Source organism: Netta rufina (genome assembly GCF_964035555.1).
Source record: "Netta rufina genome assembly, chromosome: 2".
Classification (NCBI taxonomy): Eukaryota; Metazoa; Chordata; class Aves; order Anseriformes; family Anatidae; genus Netta; species Netta rufina.
Genome location: NC_140124.1, coordinates 60863126 through 60889909, shown reverse-complemented (window position 1 = coordinate 60889909; position 26784 = coordinate 60863126). Strand labels below are relative to the sequence as shown.

Genomic DNA, 26784 nt, shown 5'->3' with positions numbered 1-26784 from the left:
TTAGTGTGGTGGTAGAATTGCACAAAGCTCTGAGAATGCTTCTTGCCTTATGAGGTTTTCTAGGAAGGTGAATTTGTTTTCATTAAGCTTTCCTGACTCCATGATTATTTATTTATTTGTTTGTTTGTTTGTTACTTGTGCCAGGGTTACAGAGTTTTCACAGACCTGCTGATTAATATAGAATATTGATCGATTCCTTACTTGCAAAACTAAGGGCTCTGGCAGCTCCTCCATGAACCCACTGCTGTCTGATTGGCAGCTGCTTGTTCTTGTCACCATCACCTCTGCTGGGGGAAACAAAAGGATGAGGCATCAAATAATGAAAATCATACAATCTATTTGTAGACAGCAACTGCAGAACCAAAAACACATATTATGTTTTTTAAATGAATTACTTGCATTGTCACTTAGTATCATCAGCATATCAGTCACTTTTCTATTTCAGATGAGAAATACGTGGTTCCCGTCTCACACATTACAGAATTTGCAACGAAGTTGCTGAAAAATGCCTGTTTTGTGGGTGGTCTCAAAACTCATCTTTGCAGTTTCCCACAAACGACATCGTGGTTCAGCTTCTCCCCCAGGGAGACTGCTCTACAGATTCTCTAAACTTTTTTTTTTTGAAGCTGTTTCAATTACCCGTTGCATCTTTGCCAGCTGTTGCTTCCAGTGTGTTAGTCTGGCCTATAGTTTTCCATACATAAAAATGTAGAAAGGCTTAAAAATTTTTGAAAAGTATAAATGTTTTAGTTGAGCCACTATGAAACTCAACGCCCCATGAGAGAAAGACCCTCCATCAGAGGATATAACAAAACTTGACCTTCATGCTTTAAAGTCTGCAGAGTTAGAAAACCACGTTATCTGCTTATTTAGTGCCTGTTTTAATCCTGAAACACGTAGAATACAAAAGTAGCTGAAATGCTACTAGAAATTACATATAGGGGGAAAAAAAAAAAAGAAAAAAAGAAAAAGAATTAAAAAAAAAAAAAACCAACAAAAAAACAACACGCATAACTTTTAATGGAAGAGTAGTGCTGTTAGAATTCACTTTCTAACCTAGTCAAGACCAGGTGGCTGTAGTCAGGTCTGGCCCATTACTTGAAGAAATGCAAAGCATCTGTTCCAACAACACAGTCAAAAGCGTTTATGTATTGCAACCGTCCAGTCTGTCCAGACACACCATTAACTAGCTAGAGCACTACCCAAGGTATGTGATGGTACACTCTGGGCTGATCTTTAGTCACAAGGTGAAACATAATGACTGGATTAAATGTCCACAGAGACAGTTAACATCATTGCCATTAGGCTACAGAAAGACCTCCACAAGTCTCCCTGAACTCCCTTGGAAGTAGGTGTCAGGTGTGCTCAGCTATCATGGCTCTCACTAAATAACATTCAAGGTATATACATAAACCAAGGCTCAAACCACTCTGAAAGTCTGTCTCTGTATTTAAAAAATGGTTATGTAACAGGACCTAATGACCATTCTGAGTATGAATCCAGTTTCTACAATTTTTATGTAAGCAAAATAGAAACTTCCAAGAGAAAATAAATTCATGGTTGAATGAGAACCATCTTAAGCACAATTCAGTCAAACCGCTGAAGGTGAAATCACCTTCATCTGAGTTAGGCATCTAATTTGCACCTACCTACATGTTAGATGTGTAGTTAACTAATATTTCCAGCGTAAAGACTTAAATTCCCCATTTAATCTATGTAAAGTGAAGTCTTTGAGGATCTGTGCTGCAGATCTTTTCCAAGTACATTCAGGCGCCTAATTTAATCATTACATCCCACACCGACATGTGAGATCCTATCAAATGTGCCAGGCCATATCTAAGCTATGCATGCAGGTGGAGATAAGGAGTTTTTAAAAGATGAGATTTTTCTCTGATTCTGGAACACTTTATTCAAAGCCAGTGAAAGTTTCAGTGATTTCCACTGAAGTCTGAATTTAAAATAAGACGTAGTGAAAACAAATACAATCCTCCAATTCAAGGAGAAGTGAAAAGCTATGAAGATTGTCATAGTGCTCCCACAAAGACTTCAAGTCTTCAAGACTTCAAGCATGCTCCCGGGAGAAATGTGAAGCAGTGCCGTGTTGGGAAGAAAGGTCATGCTGCAGGCTGGGGATGTGTAGAAACTAGATTAAACATGACATCCTTTTCAAATTGAGGCAGCTCAGTTTTAATGTCTATATATGAGAGTCAAGTAAACTATGTCTGGTTTAAAGTCTGTATACCAGAGTCAAGTAATATTTTCAGCATTTGTGAGAGGAAGGCAGCATTTGTGTACTGAGGAAACCATGCTTTGGATGAGGACTGGGCCAATCTATCACTTCGTTTCAACTTAGTGTCCCAAGCAGGGAGGGAGTAAGTGAGGCTGAAAATTAGAGCATGGCTAGTGCTGTCCTGAGAAGGAACAGTTTCCCTCTTTGTGAAAGTTAATAGTTTGCCAATGGTAACAGTACAGTTTTTCTTGGCAGGCTGTAGTACCTGGTGAGGATAGCTATAAGCCCAAGTTTCTGCTAGGTCTCCCAGGACAAATTCCTATAAATATCATCTTTTCTGAAAACATCCAGACCGTATGCTGTTGCTAGCATCTAAAAAACTCTCACTGCTTAGAAGCAACAATTCCTTATTTTTAAATGAACTAAGTCTTTCAACAACAGGAAGAGCATCTTTAGGAAGGATACAAGTTGACCAAAAAGACAGTAGGAAGGATCAGCAAAATTTGCATGGTATACTTTGGCATTTTTAAAATGTTCCTTTCTCTTTCAAATATACCTTTATTTTTATTTTTATTTTTTTCTGAGAGTAACTTCATTTTTTAATTTAAAGTAGAAAGGTGAAAAAAAATGGGTTAAATCACCTGAACATTAAGCAAAACATGTTTTTAATTCCAGTCTACCTAAACCACATTTTTCCCCAATCATTTGGTTCATCCAGTGAACCAAATTATCCATTATTCATGTAGTTCCACTCAGTTCTCCTAGTGTGTGGAGACACCCAAACCTGTAGAGATTCTGCAAATACATGCAGAGCATCACACAAAGGAAAGATAAAGTATGTTTGGAGAAGTACAGACGCAGACCAGTATTCAACTATGAGATAAAAATTACAACTCTGGGCCCTGTGTGGAGAATACATCTGGCTATGCTGGAAAGAGGAAACCTGAGAATTGCCCCTGAAGACCTTGGTGAGGAAAACCTTGGCTCTTCGCCTTTCTGTGCTAATTGAACTGGGATAGTTTAGCTCCTGCATTCCATTTCTGTTCTGCCTGAATTTTAAATAAAAATAGGTTAGAGGAACTTACTAATCAGGTTGCTGCTTCATTCTGTACCACATAAGAAAGTACATGCCTTCCAAACCTCAAAGGTCCCACAGCTTTCCAACCATTTACTTGATCAATCCAATTTCATTAAGAGACTTTCTCTCTCCCCTTATTGGCATGCAGATACAGTGGCTTCCGTTTTCACCAGCCTTCCATGCAGGATCTTTCTGAACCTACTGGGCTTCTAGGTTTACCACTAATGAAAGAATATTCCCTAATTAATAAAAAAAAATAAGTGCTGGAGTGCAGTTCTGGGTTCCTCTGAAGACTCTGCAGCTGGTTTTATGTGGACTTGGCTGCAAACAACATAACCTCTTTCTAGTTTCCAGCCTGGAGAATACTCACAACATGAAAGATGCTATGAGAACTTCTGCATTGCTTATAAATCATACTATATTTTTTGTATGTCTAGTGAATCACATTAACATGGATCAGTGCACTCCAGTGTTTGTTTTCTACCTCATTTGAGTATTTGGGGAAGCACAGGCACAAAAATTTCAAAGGCAAGAGCATTTGTGCAAATTTGAATTTTAAATTCACAAATTAAAATCTGGACTACTCATCCTGTCATAGGAAATAACAGAACAGCCAATTGCAGCCTAGCAATGCCTTTTTTTTTTTTTTTCCCCCTGTAGTTATTTAAATGTTGAAGGACCTTGATGTAGTTAGGCATTTCTAAAACTATCTGTTATATACATGGGACTAAACAATGCAGAGGCACCACAATGTAGTCAGATATCATGAAAGTAAGAGAAGCCTGAAAGGCTTAGTCTAAGTTTTTCACTTAGCTATACAAGCAAAGACAGTATGCAATCTCTCACGTGAAACGCTTAAGGCACTAGCATCATTACAACTTAAACACTCATGTTAAATTCAGCAAGAAAACTAGATTTGGGCTTAAATCTATGCATAATGTTCCCACACCCAGAGTTTAGTGCACACATAAATACCTTGTTGATTGGGGCTTGACAAAACACTTCAATTCAACAATAGTTTAATTCAACAACAGTTGAATGGAAGTACCACTGAAGTAAGAGGTGGAATGAATGAAAGTCACACCACGTCCATGGAAGTGCCAGAACTGAATAGAGGTTTTCTTATGTTCTGTGTTTTGCTTCTCAAACACAGGCATCAAATACCAAAGGCACCAAAGCTGCACAGCTCTACAGCTCTAGCAGAAGCAGGTAAAAGATGTGAAGGCTCTGATTCTCCAAAATATTGCAATAAATAAATAAATAATAAAAAATAGATAAAAATGAATGGTTTCTGTCTTATAGGACAAAAACTGTTTCAGAAATACGTTTTTGAACAATACTGAACAAAACAGAAATGGGTTTATTTTGGGTACCTACAAATATCCTTCCCATTTGGACATATTATCCCTCCTGCTCTGGGAATTGTAGGTCTGTATGTTACCCTTAACAGCACTGTCCTGCCCATAACATTACAAAAAAGTATGTTGCAGTAAGAGCTGGCTGTGTGTTAGAGGAATATATCAACTGCATGGCAGTTACAGATGGTCCTGTCTTGTGATGGGAGAGTTGCTGCAGCTTACTCCCCTCTCTTGCTACTCAGAGAGGACTGGCACTGCTGATTTTAGGTCTCACACTCTATTATATGGCCAATAAGGACTAATAAAACTCCACTGAAAATATATATTTCACATAAGTCACAAAGAACCATTTTTTTGGCATTGTTACCCAGAACAGTAGATTTTCTGAAGCCCATTAAACCTTGTTGCACCAGAAGAAATTATTTTGTACAATTTTCAGCATTTTAGGGAAAGAAATGTTGCTGTTCATATCGGTTCCCATGTATGTGGCAAAACCATGCTGTCTTTCCCTACTTGGAGGTAGCTCCCTCACAGGCAACTGTATTGATTATTGGCTGTTGACTATGGACATAAACATTTTACTTAGTGCCTGAAATGCAGGAGAAAGTCTTTTCTTAATCCTTTTTTTTTTTTTTTTTTAAATATTCCTGTATAACTTCTATAACACCAATTCACTTTCCACATTGCAGAAAGGATGATGAACAAGTGAACTAAGTTAAGAAGGTTTATTTATATCATTTGTTTTCTAGCCAAGCATAATACACAGCTCTACAACTGTCTTGCATGTAAGAGACATCAGTATAGAAATACTAACTATAATGGTGCTGCGGGACTGATCCCTCTCTATACAGCTACATCTGTCTTGTGCAGCATTTCAGGAAAACAATCACCAGATGGCAGCAGCACATAAACCACAAATTTTGTTTCCAAAGGCCAACATAAACCACAGTTTTTAACGACATCCTTTGCAGATTTAATTTTTCAATGACATTGTAACAGAAATAAGATAAACCATCTTATTAGAATAGTCATATTATATGAAAGCAAATTATACACCCCAAAATGCATCAGATGCAGCAAAGATATCTATTCTTATTCAAAACCAAGCATAGCTAAATGTCCGTCCCTTGGTCCTTTTGAAGTAAAAAATTGAAGGGGAATTCCATGGCAAACATCTAACACAGTGCGACTGGGTGAAAATACATTAAACACAATAACAAAACTCTATGTGAGGTTAATTTCTGTTATTAATTGTGCCACACCGTGATGATAAGCGGCGTACAAATGGCACAAAAGGGTCTGTGTCTGGTAGAGATGAACACAATCTGGCTCCTCTGAGGAATTTCTTAATGCTTCTCAAAACCCTATTCCCCCTGCTCTCATTCAATCTTCAATAATTTTCTCCCCATTATTATGGGTAACACTGGTATATTTAAGACTTCAGGCATGCATCTCTTTCCATGGGGATGAAGCCAAACTCATTCTGAACAAGAGGGGAAGGTCCTGCAGCCCCAAAACTGCAAGGAACTGCCGTAGGCCAAGAGTATACATATGCTGTACCCCAAGGTGGTGAGACAGGGCCAGGGGAGAGATGAAAAGCAGAGGGAGTGTGTCATGTGAAAGCCACAGATATTTTGATTCATCTCTACATTCAGTCTGCAGTTGTTTTATCCATGGGGTCTGGATGTCATGGCCATCATTAGCAGGAGGCACATGCCCAGCTCCAGGCGTGCTCCCGCGCCCTGTGACCGGGGGTGCACACATGGTGCTTTGTGTCCTCCTGTGCAGGCTCCTACTCCTTGCCCAAGGCACCACTCCCAAATCCTTTAGGAGGAGATTGACCTACATGCTCTCCAAATATTAGCCGCAAGCACCTCAGGGAACCAGGTCAGGGAGCATTAAAGGTGCAAACTGCACTGGCAGAAATAGCTGCATAGCAATTCTATGTCTACCATCAGCACATTCAACTTCAATTCTTGTCCTACAAAACACCTGAAGAAAAAGCAGTTTTGCACCAGGTTCCAGCCAAGCTTTTGGCTTAGGTTTCAGCATATAGGATGGTTATGTCTAGCACACTCATGGCACAGCACAGCCAGCAGGCGGAGCACAGCAGCCTGGAGCTGTGCCCAGGCTGCAAAACCTGTCACAGAAGTTGGGTGAGAGGGCACGCTTGGCTCCCTGATCCTGTGGCTAGACAACCACTGATACCTAAGCCACATACTAACGTGCTTTAAAACCGGTGGACATATTTACTGATTTAAAACTAGCTTCAGTACATCTGCAGTACCCTACAGTCAGCGCCGTGACAGCAGGTATAAATATACTCCATTGTGAAATGCCTGGGGCTGGTGGGTGGGTTGGCTGGCTCTTTCGCATGCTCGCATTACGGGTTGTCCATAGCTCATGTGTGGAAAGAAGCTTTGCAGAAGAATTGAATTAGCTGATAATATTCTGTTAAGCTGCTTGTTAAAGAGAAGAAAACAAAACAAAACAAAAAACATTTTTTTATTTCCTTTCCTTCCTACCCAAATCATAGATGAATATAGACAAAGGAAGTAGTGTGCTCACCACCTTTTGCATTACTGAAAATCATATAATTACCTGCCTAGCACTAGTGAATTCTCCTTTGCCTCCCCAGAGGAGGTCAGTCTGTGGACTTCAGTGGCAGGGTTTCACCATTCAGAATTTTCCGACTTTACCTCTTTTAAGAAGTAGATAAGTACAATTTGGTTCCTGAGTCTGGAAACCCCCTTTAGAGTATTTAAAGTATCTGGGGACAAAGGTCACATCAGGTTTGGTTATACAGAGTGACATCAGGAATCTCACAGGCTGTCACAGAGAACAGCAGACACACCCCTGCAAGCTGCCACACTCGGGAGTAAGGCGTCTGCCTTGCCTGCCACTCAGAGCTTCCGATCATTTCTTGCTTGTCCTACACAAGAACACACTGCCCTAGAAATGATAAAAGTATAAATGAGTAATCTAAGAGCTGAATTTGACAGGGAAAGAGAGAACACTGTAGGCAGTTATCTGTGATAAATGATGTTTCTGCAGTCTGGGAGGTTAGGCGTAGTGATGAATCTAGTCAAAACCTGAAATTGCAGTCACTTTGACAATGGTCTTTTATCTTCCTTCAGCTGATGAAACAGCTTCAAACTTTGCCAGGTCCTCCTCCCACTTTTCCTTGAGAGTCAGTATTACTTCCATCTTATTTCAACTGAGCTTCAGCCAACTGTCATTAATTCAGATTCGTGCTGCTGCCAAATGTCGGGAGAGACGGGTGATGGTTGTGTCTGCTTCTGATGAAAATGAGAGGTAGAGCTGAATGTCATCAGCCTACACTGTAGATCATGTTACATCACAACTTCTCCCAGTAGCAGCTGCACATAGATAATGAATAAAAAATAAGCAATTGCAGTGAGCCTTGTAGGGCTCCCTGCAACCGTGAGCACCTCACAAAAGGAGGGATGGCTTCTGGCAAACCTTACAGAGACCTTTGAGAAAAATGAGCAAAAAGCCCCTTTGTTCTTGCTAGGGTTCAGCAACTGCTGCCTGGTCAGCAGTGGTCAAAGCAATTGGGAGGTCAAAATACACGCCTGGCTTTTGGGCATTACTTTGTAGAGATCAACAGCCAATTACAGTAGCTCTATTTCCATGGTAATATCAATTAAACTGCGTTCAGGGGGTCTAAGAGCGTTAGGCTTAGTAAGCCTGCCTCTCTGTGTCAGTGATATTTTCCTGAGGAAAAATGCTAAGTATCAGTCAGTAGATGACAAGTATGTAGAAGATCTATGGAACAGGAAACATGTTTCTCATCTGGAAAGAAATCTGATTTTTCTAGAGCACAAAAATATACCCACAGTAACACCAATGTCCCCTTCTCAAAAGGGTCATTGACAGTAGGGGGAATCAACCCCCTCTTTTAAAAGCCATGGCAAAGCAATATAGGAGCATCAGAAAAGCATCAGAAATGTATGTTCTCACAAACCTGGCTTGAAGCCTGAGCAGGATATGTGTCAGGAATTACGAGTTTTGTAACAAGGTTTAAGGTTCAATGGTCACTCTTTCAGCTGGCACCATGAGTGCAGCATCACGGTGGTCTGGCAAGGCTCTGACCCTGCTGTACTCTGTTGAAGGTGTTGGAAGGAAAGGCAGAAGAAAGAAATAGAAAATGACTTCTTTCAAGGCCTCAGCACAACTTTAGCACAACTGGATTTCATTTCAGAAGTTTTCTTGTTTAAAAGGCTATGGCTATTAATCTAAATCCATCCCTCAAACTATTTGGTTATTCTCTTGGTTACCTAAGGTATTTTATACCCCCTCCCCTCCCCCCTCAAGGTTTAAACAACAGCAGGTTTTATAACTTTCACTAGGCCATCTGCCTTAAGTATGAGATGTGCGCATATCCTTTCCCACCAGGATGAATCAGACTGCTGCAGCAGGACCTAAAATATGATGCGTATGTGCAACAAAATGTTATAAATGCACAGTGACTTTTAGGAATGTACTCACTGAAAATCATACAAGCCCCAGTGTTCCTGGGACAGCTGCGTTGACCTGAAGACTGGCCTCCTGGCACCACCAGCAGGAGGTACGACCTCCCAACAACCATTTCAGAAGTCTGTCAGACTTCCTTTATTTGCTGCCCATCTATTTTTTGTACTAGTGACTGGCATCACCACCTGCTGGGTTTCCACCTTAATATCCAGTGCTGAACTTGGATATATGCTGATGAGTGACACATGTCAAAGACCGTGACAAAGTGAAGCAGTCAGTGTATTCTCAAGAGCAACAGAATTGCCTCTCTGAGAGGACTTCTTTGAGGGGATAAGGCAACTGAAGATGTTTCTGTACTGGCAGAAGATACAGGAAGGTTTGAAAACTCATAATTTTATAACCTTGCCTTTCACTTTTGCTCTTTTCTCTCAGCCTCTACTTTCTGACAGTTTCTGCTTATTGCTGGGATCACACAACTTCCCCTCAAGATGTCTTCAGGCTACAAAATGCATGAAAATGACACAGATTCCTCTTAATCTCCCTTATAGGTCTCTAATGTAAAGAAATAGGAAAGAATTAGAAGGCCTTTAAACGGTTCATGTGCAGAAGATGGAAAAAAATATAGACTTCACCATCATAAAACAAATGAAAGTAACACAAAGAAACTAAAGAAAGCAGATGACTCCTTTGTGCCAGGTCACCTGCAGAAGATAAAGCTGTTGCAAACAGGACTTCTCCTCAGGATGCATAAAGATTAATATCCAGGAGCAAATTCCACAAATAACGCTAATAAAAGCAAAACTATTTTTTGTAGAAAATGCAGGACCCTCTGAGTGTTCTTGTTAGTGAGATCTTTGTGAATATTTTTTAAAGGACTGGAGATTTTTTTCTCCTGTGAAAATATCTGTGATGCTAACTCAAATGAACTGTGCTATGACTGCTTCATGAACATATAGAAGTGTATTATGGATCTATTACTCATCATGTTTTAGGAGACCCCATATGAGGAAACTGTATGTGATCATTAATGGCAAATCTAAACATAAATATCAAGCAGTACCAACAGAAGAGTAGTTGTAGGAAATTTTTAAGTTCCAGATTTTGACTGCCACTTTAACAAGCGACCTCTTTGGCTGTCTCTTTGCCTTTCTTTATTCTGTTATTAAAACTAAAAATTATTGTTATAAGTGAAGAAAAACAACATGATGCAGGCACTACAGTAAACAAGAAATTCTAAATAACAGTTCACTTCTTTACATTGAAAATAGGGAGAAGTACCTGGAAAATCCTATACTCTTCAAAGCATAGGAAATATACACATCTTTTCTTCTTGCACTTTAGGAGACATTGCTCCTTCAATTGCACACAGACATTACAATGGATAATGGATAACAAACAGGATTCACGTTCTTGGCACTCTGTCAATTACAAGAAATGCCAATTGCATTCTGTGAATATTCCCATGGTGCCAAACCATAAGAGGAGCCGGTGAGTAGGAGGAGTGAAGGTGTGATAATTGAAAGAATTGCCACTTGATAAGTCACAGGAGCTAACGCGTTAGCTCAGCATGCGGGGAAGCTAGAACGTTCCCAGCTGCTGCAAAAACTGGGTGTATGCGATCCCTGGCACCACTCGTTGGGACAAGATGAATCACAAATGCTTCAGTAGCGAGCTACCATGTCACAGAGAGCCAGATGGAGGTGGTTACTTCCCTGATTGATTGCCTCTTGGGCTACCAAGGGCTTTTCCAGCAGGCTAATGCCCTTCTGTTGGCACTCGAGCACCCGGGAGCAGCACGTCCGCCTGGGTCAGCACCACACAGGAATTCTTGCCTCTTGGGCATGTGGCCATCCCCACAGAGGGAGAGGGAAGTAAATAAGAAGCAAGGGGGAGCAGGTGCCTACAAGGCACCCCCAAGTAACACTGGCTTCTGATACCTCCCTAATAGATGTGGCTGCTAATGAATTTTCAGGCACGTGCTGAGTGAACAGGGGTGAACAACGCTGAAACATCCTTTAGTTAAACCCAGTGCTTTACAAAGGCTAATTGAAAAAGGAAGGAGCAGCAGGGGTGGGGGGTGGAACAAGGCAGAAGAGGGGGTGGACGGGGAAAACAGCTCTATTTTTCAAGTGCTGAATGTGAAATCCCTGCAACAGATGAGTTTACATGCAAGCCTGCACCTCATCAGGGCAAAGATACAGTGAGTGGAGTCAAGTAATTTTCCTCTGCACGCAGCATCCCCAACCCCTTACCCTGCCCAGCCAGCTTTCTCAACTGTGAGCTGTAGAATATAAACAGCCAATAAGTAAGGACAATAACTGTAGTTCCTGCTGAGAGCTAACTCTGCCTGTCATGCATTTGCTGGGTCCTAATACAGGACAGTGAATAAAGCTTCATTACAGAACAATGGAGTTAGCTGCCAGAGCCTACAGATTTGAATAAACAACAAATAAGCAACATCTGCTCCAGCATATGTGTATGGTAAAAAAAAAAGTCACAAAATAAAAGAATTTGTAAATGCCAAAAGCAACACTAAACTGCCAGTGCTACTGTAGAGTGAATTTTTAATTGCACATGCATACAGGCAGGCTGTGGGTATTAGTCTCACATATGTCTGGTTGCTGCCAACCTGGGAGTATAGATGAATTTAATTAAATAAGGATTATCCCTTCTCCCCAGTACAATTACTTATTTATAACAATGATAAAATTGCCTAATAAAAAAGATTGTAATATTTTTTAAAACAGAGCTAGAAAACACTCTGCTTTCCCTGTAAGTCATTCAGAGATGTTTGGGGGGTTTGAGCGTCTTTTAAAATTAAGTCTCAGCGTTCTGCCAAGAGAGAAGGAAAAAAAGCCTTATCATAAAGCCTACTGCAGTTAAACAGCCAGAATCTACATTATGGAGAAATATAAAGAAGACACACAGCAGCCAGGGAATTGGCTTTCATGGGGAGTGTAGAAAATTAAGCAATTGGACTAAAATTGAGGCCAGACTACAGAGCCAAGGGACAATACCACTGGGACAAGCACTTCCATAAGTCACCCGGCTCTAATATGCTCCATTTAGGCAAAGCAGTCTGTTCCTATCTATCTCTATTTCTTCTCATAGTGGGCACCTCACACTTCTTTGCTCAGGTGAGTTCCCATTTCAGCAGGGTCCTGCCAGGCTCTCCCATCTTCATCGCTGCTCTCATAACCCTTTCCAACAGAGTCCACAACCAAATACGAGTGGCCCCCTATGGTATCAGGCACTGCATGAGCCTTGAAAAAGAGGCAGTCTATGCCCCAATGGATTTACAGTCCAAATCTAATTTCAGACATGCTCTCCTGGGAGCTGAGGTTCTCCCTGCATAGGCTACCAATGGAACCTGGACCCTGTTCCCTACTGTCTCCAGCTTTGAGGACCCCTGATTATCAATCTGACACAAATTCTGCTGATTTGGTAGCAATTGTTGTAAGATCTAGGTATTATTCACTACTAACAATACTGCATTCATAATTAGCAATTTTTAGACTGCTTCCATGGTATGCAGCAAATTGAAGTTGTAGTAAGAATCCCATGGGTATGGAGTACGAATGCCATTTAAGAGCAGTGGAAAAAAGAGAGAGAATAGAAATAAAGCCCATAAAAAAAGACTGAAATTGGTCTTTAAATTTAGGCCAAGCATCAATAACTCTAAAACAACAGAGGAAGAGAGATTCCAGTGTTTTTAAAAAAAAGTCTAAAATAGTATTGTGGTGCTCTGAAGGCATAAATAATACATAAGTTCAGTTTACTTGTATAATATATTGATCACTTAACTGGAGGACAGTTATACCAGGATTAGAAACAAATTATTACTTTCTGCATTCTTTGCTTTTTACTACCAATTTTACTACCAATTACTACCAAGTACATGCTTATTCCTATGACTTCAAAGACTACTCAGTTATCTTTTTTTTTTTTTACATCATGATTAATATACCTATTTAATCTCCAAAATCCTTTAACTAATGCCTCTATCATTAAATAGCACAGTCATTTTTACATCTGGGCAAAGAAAGGAAAAAAAAAACCAAAACATTTGTAAGTATGATATCACATTTTGATTTATTTATTTATATATTTTTTTCCCATCAGGATATGTCCACATTCTCTTTTGTTCATTTCTCAATGAATTTTTGCCCAAATGGTGTTTTGCATTGCACATGTCCTGGGGAACTGCTATTCTTTGCACAGATACTGCTATGAGCACTGGTATGGGGCTTGCCTTTGTTCATAAAGATCAAGACACCCATCAGAAAACAAAATAAAAACAACGTCATGTAACTCAGGTGACAAATCACTGAGCCTGAATTGCGTCAAGGACCTGACATTAACTCCCTTCGTTGGAGTCATGCAGTGATAGACTGAAGACATACAATCCTGCCAGAAGATGTGCCATAGGTATGCAATTTATTATAAAACAAACAAATGACAACAACAACAAAAAAAAAACAACAACAAAAAGCATTCAAAATAAAAAATAACCCCCTGTCATCCAAAGGATTCATGATATACTCCATCATATTTACTCAGCTCTACCAATTACCAAGAAAACCCCACACACTTTGATGAAATTGCTGGCCTATCTGAAGTTAGTGGGACTTATGCCACTGGTTTCAAAAGGCTCACTCCTGTACATCCAGCTGTCGCTCCAGCCAATGGCATCCATGAATGATCAGCTCCAGTGGCTATCTGATTTTTTTTAGATATCTGTGTATGAAGCTGGGTTACTTAATTATTTGTGCCAGCTCTTCAAAAGTGATATAACACAGTCCTCAAAAGTTGAGGGCTCACCAGGCTTTCACTTTTGTCCCTTGTTGTCTGATTCTTGGTATTTATTTCTTCATTCATACAAAATTCCTTTTCAAGTATAAAAAAAATAAAAATAAAAAATGTAATAGTCCTGCTCTAAGCACCGGTTAGCAAGGGTTACTAGGGAGCAAGGCCAAACGCTCTCTGTTCTGGAGGCTGAACAGCCTTCTTCTCCAGTACCACCACCCCTGTCAGAAAATGCTTCTCAGGATCCAAGCTCATATTGCCCCAGATGACAGTATAACATCTGGTCTAACAGCTTTGTGTTTAATCCTTTCATATACTACTCAAACAACTATTTCCTAACATGATTCAATGCTATGTCTGCTCATGTGATGACAGTCTATGTGATAAAGGAGATTCAGATGATGGAGTAGAGGCCATGCTGCCACCAGAATGTCCTGGTTGCATAGCCTTGGCTGAACTGCATACAGAATGGTTGCAGAGCTGCTAACTCCAACCTCCCTGTTGACTTATCTCCTAAGATCCTAGGATCTGAGATCTGGCAGATATGGGGTCATTCAGATCTGGCAAATGAGTCCCCAAGTGGGAGTGAAGCTTTGGTGTCACTGGTAAAAGTAGAGTGGTTTGCTTAAAGCATCAGGTGGAGACCCCAAACCCTCAGAACTGTGCATATGAAGTACCCTTTTCAGGTGTACGCTCCGTGTCTCACTGACAAGGTGAGTACATTTTACAGTCCTGTCATTTATCGGGTCTTGACTGGCCATGCTAGATTGGTATGTCTAGAACAATGCATCCAATGCCAGAGGTGATGGGAGCGGAGTGGAAAAACATATTCTTATAAGCTTTAGAAGCAACTACATGGGAACACCACTTTAAAAACAAATCTGGCAAAATGTCTGTTTCTTAACACTCACCTGAAGTGGTGTCAGGAGCATTTCCACATGGAATTTCGTCGTCAAAGCTCTGAATCTGAAAATGAAGAGGAAAAATTCTTATCTATGGTGATGATTATTGCCAGGGACAGGGAGGGGGTTGGAATTAAAAATATCTAGACATTTCAAAGTGAAAACATTAAATCTTTCAGACGGTTCTTTTTTTGGTTGTTTCCTTTAAATATATATGTCTGCGTGTGTGTGTGTGTGTTCTTGACATAAAGTAGGCTCTAGTCTCTGAAGCTTCCCTAGTCTTCCTCAGATAATCAATACATACATGTTCCTAACCTGTAAATACACTAACAATCTTGTCTGAACAGCCTCAGAAAAAAATTTCCCCCTAGAAAAATTCATGACTTAGAAGAAACCCAAAGAAATGTAGCCATATGGAGGCAAAATCTTGCCAAAGAGTGTATGTAAGGTCAGATTTTTTTTTTTTTTTCCTCTAGGAATTAAGATCTATTTGTCTTTTTCATGGTATCAATGGGAACATTATGTCATGATACTGCATAATCCTCCTTCAGAAAAATCCTTATGGAAAAAGGGACCCATTACACAAAAGTAATGCATACACATGCATGCTAGGTGTGGGTTAGATGCAGTCTGCAGGTCAAGACATCTCTAAATCCCTTTTTGTCAAAGGCCAGAAAGGGAAGAATCACTCTATACCCGTGTTTCTTATTCTCTTCCCTAGACATCTGCTACAGGCCATTGTCAGACTAATGAGCTAGGTGGCCCAATGCTTTCAGCTAGTACACAGTTCTTACAGCCTTAGTTTTCTTAATGATGTGGTGGAGAATACCCAGAAGTTAAACAATGCATACCGAGTCTAATTTGAACTTATAACATTCATAAAATTGTCTTAGACGTCAAACTGAGGAGTACACTATCATCTGCATTCACTGCCCTGTCAATGTCTTCACTTTTGCATGAGCCACTAGTCACAGAGCTGCAAGTCCAGCATGATAAGTACTTTATGAAGACATATGGGCTACTTCGGGACTATAAATTTGCTGTGCTGGAGATCTCTGGGAGAAACCTTCTTCCTTATCAAAGCTAATAATCAGGCCCTTGCTCTGACTCTTGAACCAGTTCTGCAGATATAAAGGCTGCACCAAACCTTTCACAGAAAAATACCCTTGGAAGGGACTTGAAATGATAAATATCCTTTCTTCATGAAGAATGCCACCACCTTAACCTGACCTTTCCAATACTTTCAGAACTGTAAAACTTTTTTAATGCCTCCCACCTTTTCAGGCTTTTTGCTGTTCCTTCCTCCCTCCCTCCCTCCCTCCCTCCCTCCCTCCCTCCCTCCCTCCCTCCCTCCCTCCCTCCCTCCCTTCCTTCCTTCCTTCCTTCCTTCCTTCCTTCCTTCCTTCCTTCCTTCCTTCCTTCCTTCCTTCCTTCCTTCCTTCCTTCCTTCCTTCCTTCCTTCCCAAGTTCCCTAATTTTTCAGGGGGGCAACTGTCTAATTTCTCCTTATTTCTTTGCTTCTTACAACTGAGTTGTAAGACCCCTTCCTTTTCCTCACTCTTGAAGGATGGCTGGAAAGGATAGATGAATGGGTGGATGGGTGGGTGGGTGGATGGGTGGATGGAAAGGGAAGAGAATTCTTGTCAGCATCCCAGTGAGTCTGTATGATTGGAGATTGTCCTACTGTAGCCTTTTTTCTGCAGTTGTGTGGCCAGAAAAACTGCTGCTGACACAATTCTAGGTGTAAGAAAGGGACTGGCAAGTATCCTGGTCTCTGCTACTTCATGCAGAACCTCACTGACAACCCACTGTTGCTAAAACATATAGATAGCTGTGCATCCTGGACTTTGCAGACAGAAGATATGAGAACAAGCTGCTGTTCTGAGTTAGTCTGTTTTTAGGATGCTTAGCTTACAGAGTGATAAAATATTTCAAACACTGCTATAAAACCAAGGCTAATTTTGTGATGAAACATTCTGAAAGAGCACACCAGAACATGAACACAGGGAAAAAAAGAAAAGAAAAATGGTTAATGACTGGATCTGTAAAAATATCCTTTACCATATGTATTAGTGTTCCTGCAACTTCCTTCTATAAAACACACACAGACACACAAAAAAACTAGCGTTGCATAAAACATATTGGCATCTTACACTATCATACTGGTTGAATGAATCCTACCTCAGTAACTTCAGTGCCAACTTCTTTGACAGTATCCCAACACAAAGACAATTTAAAATAATCAAAACCCCAATGAGCACTATAAATCCCACTGTTTTTTGCCATAATGCTACAGCGTGGTGTTTGAAGTAATTTACTCTAGCTTCCATCCTGAAAAAAGAATCCAAACTTATACAATAAATACGGGTAGGGAGACATTGCTAGCATGCCATATGCAAAAATCTACCTCACCTCTTCCATTTCAAATGAGTCTGGAGGCTTGCAGTGTAGGCCTGCTGCTTTTTTGAGTGTGTGGGCCAGAAGCAAATGTGTCTCTCTTCTTGGCCTGTCTTTGGCAGGCACCTCACATCCAGAAGAAAGGTGGGGCTGTTTAGTCACTAAATGTGATGAAGCCCAGGTTTTCCCTGGCAGAGCTGGTGGACATTGTGATACTGCGTATCCCAAGGAACCTTTGTCTCTGGAGGTTTGCTTCTGGGTCAAAGAGCCCAAGGTAACATGTGCAGAAAATCCCACCTGGATTGTTCCCCTCTCAGCAGTATCTGCACAACGGTGAGGCTGCTCTTTCATGCCAGGCAGATGGACTTCCCCAGGTGCCAGCGAGCCCCGTTTCAGTAGTGCTGTCTGCCGAGAAGCCCGTCTCAGGAGCTGGCCCATTCTTCTCCTCTTTGCTTGTGTGACCACAGCTCTGGTCTTTGCAGCACCCAGGAGGTCAGTCTCAACCTTGCCAGTGTCCTGGGCCATGGTCTGTTGGGTGTTCACATTCGTCAGCAAAGACGAGAGGGCATTAGTGATGTGGTCAAGTACTTCCAGTTGTCGAAAACGTCCTTAAGTTCGGCAGAAAGGAAGGTAACATAGTTATTAAAAATATAATTCAAAACAAATAATCAGGTACAATGGTTATTCAAACCCCTCACTGCCAAGAAACATACAAAGTACCTGACTCAAAATTGGCTGAAGTTTTCCATTTGCTTCCAGAAGATCCATTCAGGCTATATATGTTTCATTGCACAGTTCTTCATATCAGACAAACACTTAACAGTGTTGAAATTATTGGGTCAAGTACAGCTGAATGCTGTGTGAATAAAGGTTACAGAATCCTGCCTAATATTCTCCAGCTGGCTGGACCAGACTCAAGTGCCATATTTAAGAACTTATTAAAATTCATGTGATAAGGTTATTAAAATCTGATCTTAAATATTTACAGCTGGCTGCTGTCCAGGATAACTGAAAAATGTATATATCCTAATAAATATATACTGATAAAAATTGATGATACATGCTATGTCCTTGATTTCAGAACAGCATAAAGCAAAACTCTTATCCCCTGGAAACTCATAGAGGATATTGTACAGAGGTTACCATTTATTTTCATTGTACCAAGCTTTTGTAATTTCTGCATCACTTTTTCTGTAGCATAACATTTAAAAAGAAGTGAATGATGTTTTTCTTAAGGGATCCTGGACATATCCATCTCTACAACACTATTGAGTTATTTATACAAAGAAATGAAACACATTTGCTTGCGCATTATGTCAGCAACCGTCCTGAGGCAATGAATATGTCACCAGGACTTCTACTTCCTTGAGAGATTCATTGAGGACAGTAGATGGCAAAATGCTAACATTCTTGGCTGCCATTTCTCTTAGAGAGCAGCTAGATTTACTGCATGCATGCTGTTGGTAATGCTGCCTCACCAACAATTAGACAACAAGGGGATATTTAACATGGCTCTGAGTCAGTCCTCTGCATCAGGGACCAATACCATGATGTATAATTCCTAATAGTTACCATATCTCAAGAATATTATTATTTTCCCCAGATATTGTCCGATTTTTAACACTGGAAGATGTTGCCATTGCTGACACTTTTTATGACATGGTCAGAAGTGTCACCTGATGCTTTTTAAAGGACGTACTGATCTACTGGTACACCATTTTAGATAGTTTTCATTTGCATAAGTGTGGAAAGTCACAGTACATCATTTCTGGTTATGTACATCTACTGTGCTACCACATGCTCCCCATGTAAAGCCATTTTAGCCTCAGTATTTTATCTGGCTCCCACTACATCAGGCCATAAAAATGCCAAGTGCTAATCTGCTTTGAATGACAGTGGCAGAGCAGTCCAGACATTCTGATTTGAAACAGAATCAAAACTGCTGCAAGTTTAAATAGTTTTTACACACTGCTTAGCTTTGGTAAATTATATCCAAGAGATTGTGACACCTAAAGAACAAATCAAACAATGAGCAAAATGATAAATGAACAACAATAAAAAAATCCCCTCACTCACGTGCAATGTCATGAAGAAATTATGTCAGGGACAGCTTTGCTTTGTGGACTATTTCTTTCCAGGCAAGCTGTTGCTTTGTTTTCTAAGGGTGCTCCCCAAGGAGCACACCTCAAATAGGCAAGAGGCTGATATGAACAGTTTAGTTTCTTCAGCCTGCTGCAAAACGGTCTAAATCTGTACCACATATGAAATACTGAAGGATGTAACTGTGGATTCATTTTCACTAGAAACTTCAGAAGAATCAGCAAATGGCTTTGCCATAAACAAGATCAATGAATCTTCAGCTGAATCTATATTTTTCAGAGCAATTCTAATGAATTTATAATCTCCCATTTTAGAATTTAGGAGGAGAAGCTCACAATTTTGTTCTTCCTTCCCTAAATCCGGTATTGCACAGGCTGACACAGTTATCTGCATAAAAGATTTGGAAAGTCTTCAAAAGGCTCACAGAAGAATGAAGGAACACAGTGTTTCCAGAGCCACTAAGAACTTTTCAGTCAACTTTTTTTTTTTTTTTCCCTTCACAGGAAACTGCAGAATTTGGAAAAAAAAAATAAAAGATTTCAGTGTTAAATAAATAAATAAATAAATGGAAATTGATGTTTTTCTTCAAGAAAAATCAAAATGAAATTTCAGCATTTTCTACTTGTCATATATTAAAATACTTTCCTTTTTTAGATTGTTTCTTTGTGAGCCTAGGCAATACTGTCATTGCTTGAACCAAAGCTGTAGCTCAAAGAATGTATTTAGCAATTTACATTTAATTTCTCTTCTAGGGATGGGTTTACTGTCTGATATATATCTAGTGATTTGTGCACATCCTGCCTAGCACAACTGTTCAACTGTGGTTGTCACAGCACAACCATATGTCATGGAAAATGGTGTCAGCTTAATACATCACAGAGGAGAGTGAGACCTGAACAACTCCTTCAGTGAGGTGCTTGCAGCAGCTAAAACACCCAGATCAAGGTAATCCCAAACCTGAACACAGGCTGGGTGACAGGTTAATAGAGAGCAGCCCTGCAGTCTCTCTCTGTGCTGGCACTAGCACTTGGGGGTGCTAGTGGGTGCAAAGCTAAACATGAGCCAGCAACGTGCGCTTGCAGCCCAGAAAGCCAAGTGTGTGCTGAACTGCATTAGAAGAAGTGTAGCTAGCAAGTTGAAGGAGATGGTAACCTTCTCCCTCTGAAGAGGTAGGGGTTATTTAGCGTGGAGGAGAGAAGGCTCCAGGGAGACCTTTAGCAGCCTTCCAGTACCTAAAGGGGCCTAAAGGAAGATGGCAGAAGACTCTTTATCAGAGAGTGTAGTGATAGGACAAGGGGTAACGGTTTTAAACCAAAAAAAAAAAAAAAAAAAAAAGGTACGTTTAAATTAGATATAAGGAAGAAATTCTTCACAGTGAGGAAGGTAAGGCACTAGAACATGTTGCCCAGGGAAGCTGTGGCTTCCCCATCCGTGGAGGTGTTCAAGCCCAGGTTGGATGGTCTTTGGCCACCCGATCTAGTGGGAGGTGGTGTCCCTGACCATGGCAGAGGGTTTGGAAATGGGCGACTTTTAAGGTTCCTTACAAATCCTTCTATGATTCTATGAAATAAGTAAAAATCTCCCAGGAAAAAAAAAAAAATCAAAAAAAAAATCTAAGAGGTAGATTTAGATACCACAGTATAGAAAAGTGGTACTTTTTTTTTTTTTTAATTGTAAGATTTAAACATTTCAAGACTTTTACACTAAAATGTTCATAAACCTGAAGTTTTCAAAGATTTTTTTTGAACAACATAGTCAGAAGCATCATTATTTTTTACTTAATGTAACTTCTGATTCTCAAGAGACTTTATTCCACTAGTTAGGAAATCAAATGTTACTTCTGATGACATCAGTAAAATTTTCACCAGTGAGTGATGGAGATAAGCTTTTCTTTTGGATCTGAGCTACCTAAAGGGTGACTGATGTTTTTGAAAATGCAGCTTATTTTTGTGAACTGAACCCTTCAAAAACTCTGACAACACTGAAGAATCAGCACCAAGCAAGGAGACAATTAACAAATAACTCTGTAACAATCCCCATGCATTTTAAAAGGTCAGATCAACAATGGAGCAGCTCTAGAAAACTATTTTTGTCACAAGCAGGGAAGAGGCAAACAGAAAGAAAAGGATTGCACTAGGAAATGAAGGAAATATTAAAGTGGAGAGATCATTGCTATGAAAGTCACCAGTCCCTCTCAGGTTCCTCCTCTTTTTTTTCCCCTCCAGGTTTGTTGTCACCCATATTATACCTATTATCCTCCCCATCAGTCCCTTTCTCAGACTAACACGTCATACTAAATCAGTTAGCTTTCTCTGCTGTTTCAGAGAAAAAGAGAAAGTAAACTGACAATGAGATAATCTCTCCGGCATTCACTAACCAAAACTAAACACTTTCTGCAGACAAATTAGAACAATTCAGGCTATTTGCATTGAAATAGTTCGGTGATTATAAGCAGCCAAACCAGGTGACAACAACCAAATTCATCCAGTATGTCTTTGGCAACAGTGGTTTAATAGAGTCTTGAAGTCTCTAGAGATGGTATGCAGTCTGTCTCAATTTGGCACTTTTATTTCTTTCATTCCCTAGTGAGACAGTCTTCCAACAGTAAAGGGTATGAGGTTCCCTAAAAGGTTTTTTAAAACATAAATGCCATGAAACATCACTAGACCCAAACTTTCTACTTGATTTACAAAGGAAGATCTTTTTCTGTATCTTCTTCTGGAGGCCTTCAAAATCACCTGTCTTCTTTAATGCCATTACAGGGCTTCTGCTTTAGAAGAGCTGGCTCATTATGTGTCTGAAAATGTAGGTGCAGCATTAGCGTTGAAGGCAGGTAGATCAGATCCCAATCTGTAAATGCAATCTATTTTCAAAGCTATTAAACGTGAATTTTCCACCCCTCCTTCTTGCTGTACAACTCACTGCAAAATTATTGGACAACCTAAGGTTGGCAAGATTAGAAAGAACAGCTTGCAAGCAAATGCCTTGAAAGTCCATTTAAGGATATTCCTTATGATTTAGTACACTAAGCCAGGTGCATTCCTATTAGCAGTAAGTCTTCTCTTGGGACACTTGTTGTAGGAAGGTACTTGTGCTGGATTCCCTACATGGTCACTTAGACAGACTGGCTTGTTCTGAGAGGTGTTTGAAATAGTGGCTGGATGATGTGAGGTGCCTGACTCTCTCCACTCTCTATAGAGATGGAGAGACTCTGTGGTGATTAAGATCCTTGAGACTGTGCTTCAGCTAAATGCCTATAATTTGATGCAAGGTTTATGAGGTTAATCACCACATATAAGGAAACATGTAGAGTCAGTGAAGAAAGAAGAGGTAAGCATCTCTGAAGGGTGTGAAAACCCCCTCCCAACCTGTCAAAAGCAAGATAATATGTTCTGATGGACATCTCACCCACCAAAATAGAAATTCAGACCTTAATTAACTTCACAGTAACTCCCCCATACAGATAAGCCACTAAGTGTACTAAGAGTGCTCCCATTGAGAACTACTGCAAAACTAGTTATTAAATTCACACCGTGGCTTACCACTGCTTGCCTTACCACTGCTTGCCTTCACTGTGCAAAGTCCTTCTCTTAGAAGCTCTTTCCTCTCATTCACTCTAAGCTCTGTACCTTCTTCCCTGAGATCTTCATCCACCATCTACTCATACAGATGATCTCCATTCCTCTCTCCCTCTCTTTCAGGAGTTAGAGAAAGAGAGAGTGAGAGCTGAGAAACCTGTCCGATGTGTCAGTTTGCTGTAAATATTGAAATGTGTGCATGGGGCTTGCTATAAAAAAAGAGAGAGGGGAGAAAAAAACACATTTTCCATGATGCTCTGACATTTCTGTTTCAATTCTTATTCCATCCATACTGCTTCTTTACTGTAATTTTAAATGGGAATGCACGGACTATGCAAGAGATCCTGCTTCACTGAGCATCTTAAGTAAACAGAAGATTTCAAGAGCCATCTGGCTATCCTATGCAGCAAACATGAGGGGAAATGATGTCAAAATTGGACTTTTCAGATGGGCAATATACCAGAGAATTAACAATGCTATTTTAATGCAGATATATCTTCAGGGTGAGGACCTTGCACTCATTTCTCAACTGCTAAATACACAAAATGAGAACTAAAACCATCTAAAGTGAATAAAAATTAAGACTTCATTCTTTAAATGGTGCAATTTTATTGTGCTTAAAATAAGATAAGATCCTCATACATATCTTTGGGCATATTTGAACCACAAAATTGTGAGGGTCTAGCTAGAGATGTATGGGTCTGATACACAAGCTCTGGCAGCCCTTGTGATGGGAAGTTAAGATCTTGTCAACTGCTCTGCACATTTCCCTGTGAGAGGGGTCCTGCCCCCACAGAAAGGAAAAAGGAATGCAAGCCCACATCTGGTCTGTCTGAATTCAAAATCCTGCATGTTGGTTTAAACCACCACTGATGGCAGAGACATGTGAGTGTGCTGCTGGTGAAGCGACTGAGGCAACAGAGCCATGTTCTGTTCTGCTGGTGGTTATGTTTTAAAATGCCACACACTGGCAGCTACCTCCAGCAGATAAATCACAGCCCACAGCTGAAGAGAGCTAAACTGTACTTCACCCACGTTGGGAATTGTTATTACTCCAAAGGGGTGCATGAGGATTCTTGATGTCTCCTGAATATGTGTCCCTTTTTCATGCATTTTCTCTCATAAGCCTCTTCTTCTCTACCCTCTTAGTCCACATGCTGTTTGTTTTACCTCCTGGCTGAAATTTTGCCTTTTGCCAAAATGTCAATGCTTACCATATAGGTTTGGCTGCTCAATGTCCATCCGCTGCTTTTGAGCTTCCAAAAAGACACGGATGTTGATCCCTTTTGCCACAGAAGCACCACTGAGGAACCGAGGAGGGATTTTAGTGCAGACATCAGGTTCTTCTGTACCAAAACCCAAATCAAGAAGAATCTCTACTGGATCCTTTTCCCAGAGTGCCAGCCATTCAGTGATGCTGTGGTGAAAACATCAGGATTATTTACACTACTGTCTTGGTACCACTTTTCTTTCAGCAACTATTATATAGGCTTGTTTTTGTTAAATAATTCTCTTCCCTTCTCCCCTCTTGTGGAGACCACTGCTTAAGTGAAAGTAGTCATTTTCAGTCACAATGCTACAAGTAACACAGGTTTCTTACCCCAGAGGTATTTGGTGGCATGGTATCCAGAGAGCTAAGCAAGAGGAACATTAATAAAAAGAATAGGTTTACAGCTCTGCGGGATAATTTCTTTCAAGACACAATACAGGGAAGATGCTGCAGCTGCCATAAGACCTTGTAGCTTTTTATCTTCCAATGAATTCAAAGCACACTGCAGTTTCAGGTGAGTTTTTTCTTGTTGTTTTGTCTGTTTATTTTGTTTTACTGGTACAAATGCATTTGAGATCAGACGCTTGTTACTAAGAAGGTCATTTTGATCTTGTTAAAATAAATGAGGAGATGTTTTTTATGAACTAAAACTTGAAAGTGCATGCTCAAAATTGTACTCATATCCGTTGATCACTAAAAGGGCTAATTCCTCCTATTCTTAGCTGGAAATTCATGGAAACAACTAACCTCTGTGGCACACCTGTGACAGAGTGGGCAGAGCTGAGACTGTTGCATCTTGACATAACCGGATTTTCTGAGAACTCTTGCAGGGATCTGGTTGGAAAAAAAAGTCAACAATAAAAAGTGTTTACTCATGTGCTCCTCTGGGATGTCATTATGATTTTTTCCTAGAGTAAACATTTGCATTTTTTCTTGGTTTATAATGATACATAATAGCAATGCCTTAGAAGAAGAGTCGGCATGGGAGCGTGGCAATACGCTTATTCTCAAGAACAGTATGTTACAGTAGGTGTGAGAACGTAGGTGTGAGGTACCAGTAAATGCTAATTATAAAGGTGGCAGAATGGCTCACTTTTGACAGATGGTGTATCTTTCAGGAACCTTTAGGGAGCATGGTTTCTCTAGCCACCTACTACAAGAGATGTAATTACTCTTAACAAAGTTTTGGAGAGACAAGGCACAATGAGCTGGAGCAGCAGGAGTGGCATCTGAGAACAATTCTTTACTTAGCTTCCCATTGTGTTTGTATCCGGTAATCTTGCAGAGAAATATCTGTTTTTTAGAACGTGCTCATTGCAAAAGGAACTAAGCTCTGGCATAGCTGTCTTTCTTAACAGGAACGATGGCATGCATTTGTTAGACCCAAGCTAAATTTTACCTACATGTACCTATCAAGATCAGTAGCAAATGTTTATATACAGAGGAAACATTGATCCATTTTTTCTCATTGCAGGTTATCCCTCAGTTTACGTCTTCAACAAACCGCAAGCAATATGCAGATTTTTGAACTAACAATGTTGTTATCCATTTGAGGAAGGAAAAAACGTACTAGATAAAATTCCTCCTTTTGTCAAAAAGAAAAGGAAGAAAAAAGAACTTATAACAGATCACTACAGTGTCTGACACCTACATCCTGCAACTTTGCACAATTGTAGCATTTCTGGTACTGACAAGGAAACTGCAAACAAGAACTTTTATTTTTTTTTTTTTTAAATCATTCTCTTTCCATTTTTGTCCTTCAAAAGAGAAAATGTGTCAAACTAGAGAATAGACCAAAATATATGTAAAGAAACATTTTAGCTAAAGTGGCAAAGTTGCAGAACAATACCTTTGTGGGAAACTCAACTCATGGTACAAGTTAGTCGCAGACAATTGCAACAGAAATCAGTAAGAAGGGGAAAATAGATGCTTTTACATTTTATAAACCATTAGTGATATATTAAGGTTCTATTCTTTAAATGTAGACACTATCAAGTATATTCCACTTTTTGCTACAAAACCACTGAAGATGTACATGCAACAAATAAGATTAAAATACCTTTTCATCCCTGATTTTTGAAGAAAATAATAGTTAAATACATTACTTTAAATTTTAATTCCAGGAAATGCTGGTACAATTTATTTATTCATTTATTTTTTGTGATTAACAGTTTTCAGGTGTAATTCCCTGAAGCTGTTGACTATTTTACTATTGATTTCATTTGGTTTTGCATCATGGTCCTAAATGCTTTTGAGAGGAGCACAACAGCTGCAGGACACTTACAAGAATTTCTAGAACAGAAAATATTTTTCCAAGAACTGCTAAAATTGTTTACTGGACTACATGCATGCTATATCTATGAGCTATAAGGTGCAAATTTTATCATTTCACTAACTTAGTTATACTGGCAATAAGTAAGTTGTATGCAAATACGCAGTGCCTGTAGTTATCACTTCCTCTCCTAAAGCTACAATAACACAATTCTTGATCCTTTGAAAGCTGGGGTAGCATTTGCCTAGGAAAGGCAGTAGATAACTTTCTGCATTGCACAAGATGAATATTTTTGT

At 39.9% G+C, this 26784-nt stretch overlaps 1 protein-coding gene across 1 annotated transcript in view; it reads right to left on the bottom strand.

Annotated features, from left to right (window-relative positions):
• ITPRID1 (ITPR interacting domain containing 1) overlaps positions 1-26784 on the bottom strand; it is a gene marked incomplete at both ends in the record, with an annotated part of 46620 nt that overhangs the window by 7786 nt on the left and 12050 nt on the right. The window contains 6 exons of the mRNA XM_084281625.1: positions 202-287; positions 14881-14935; positions 17284-17876; positions 24161-24363; positions 24964-25050; positions 26276-26285. Of these exons, the coding sequence (XP_084137751.1) occupies positions 202-287; positions 14881-14935; positions 17284-17876; positions 24161-24363; positions 24964-25050; positions 26276-26285 (1034 nt within the window). The remainder of the gene's footprint in view (positions 1-201; positions 288-14880; positions 14936-17283; positions 17877-24160; positions 24364-24963; positions 25051-26275; positions 26286-26784) is intronic.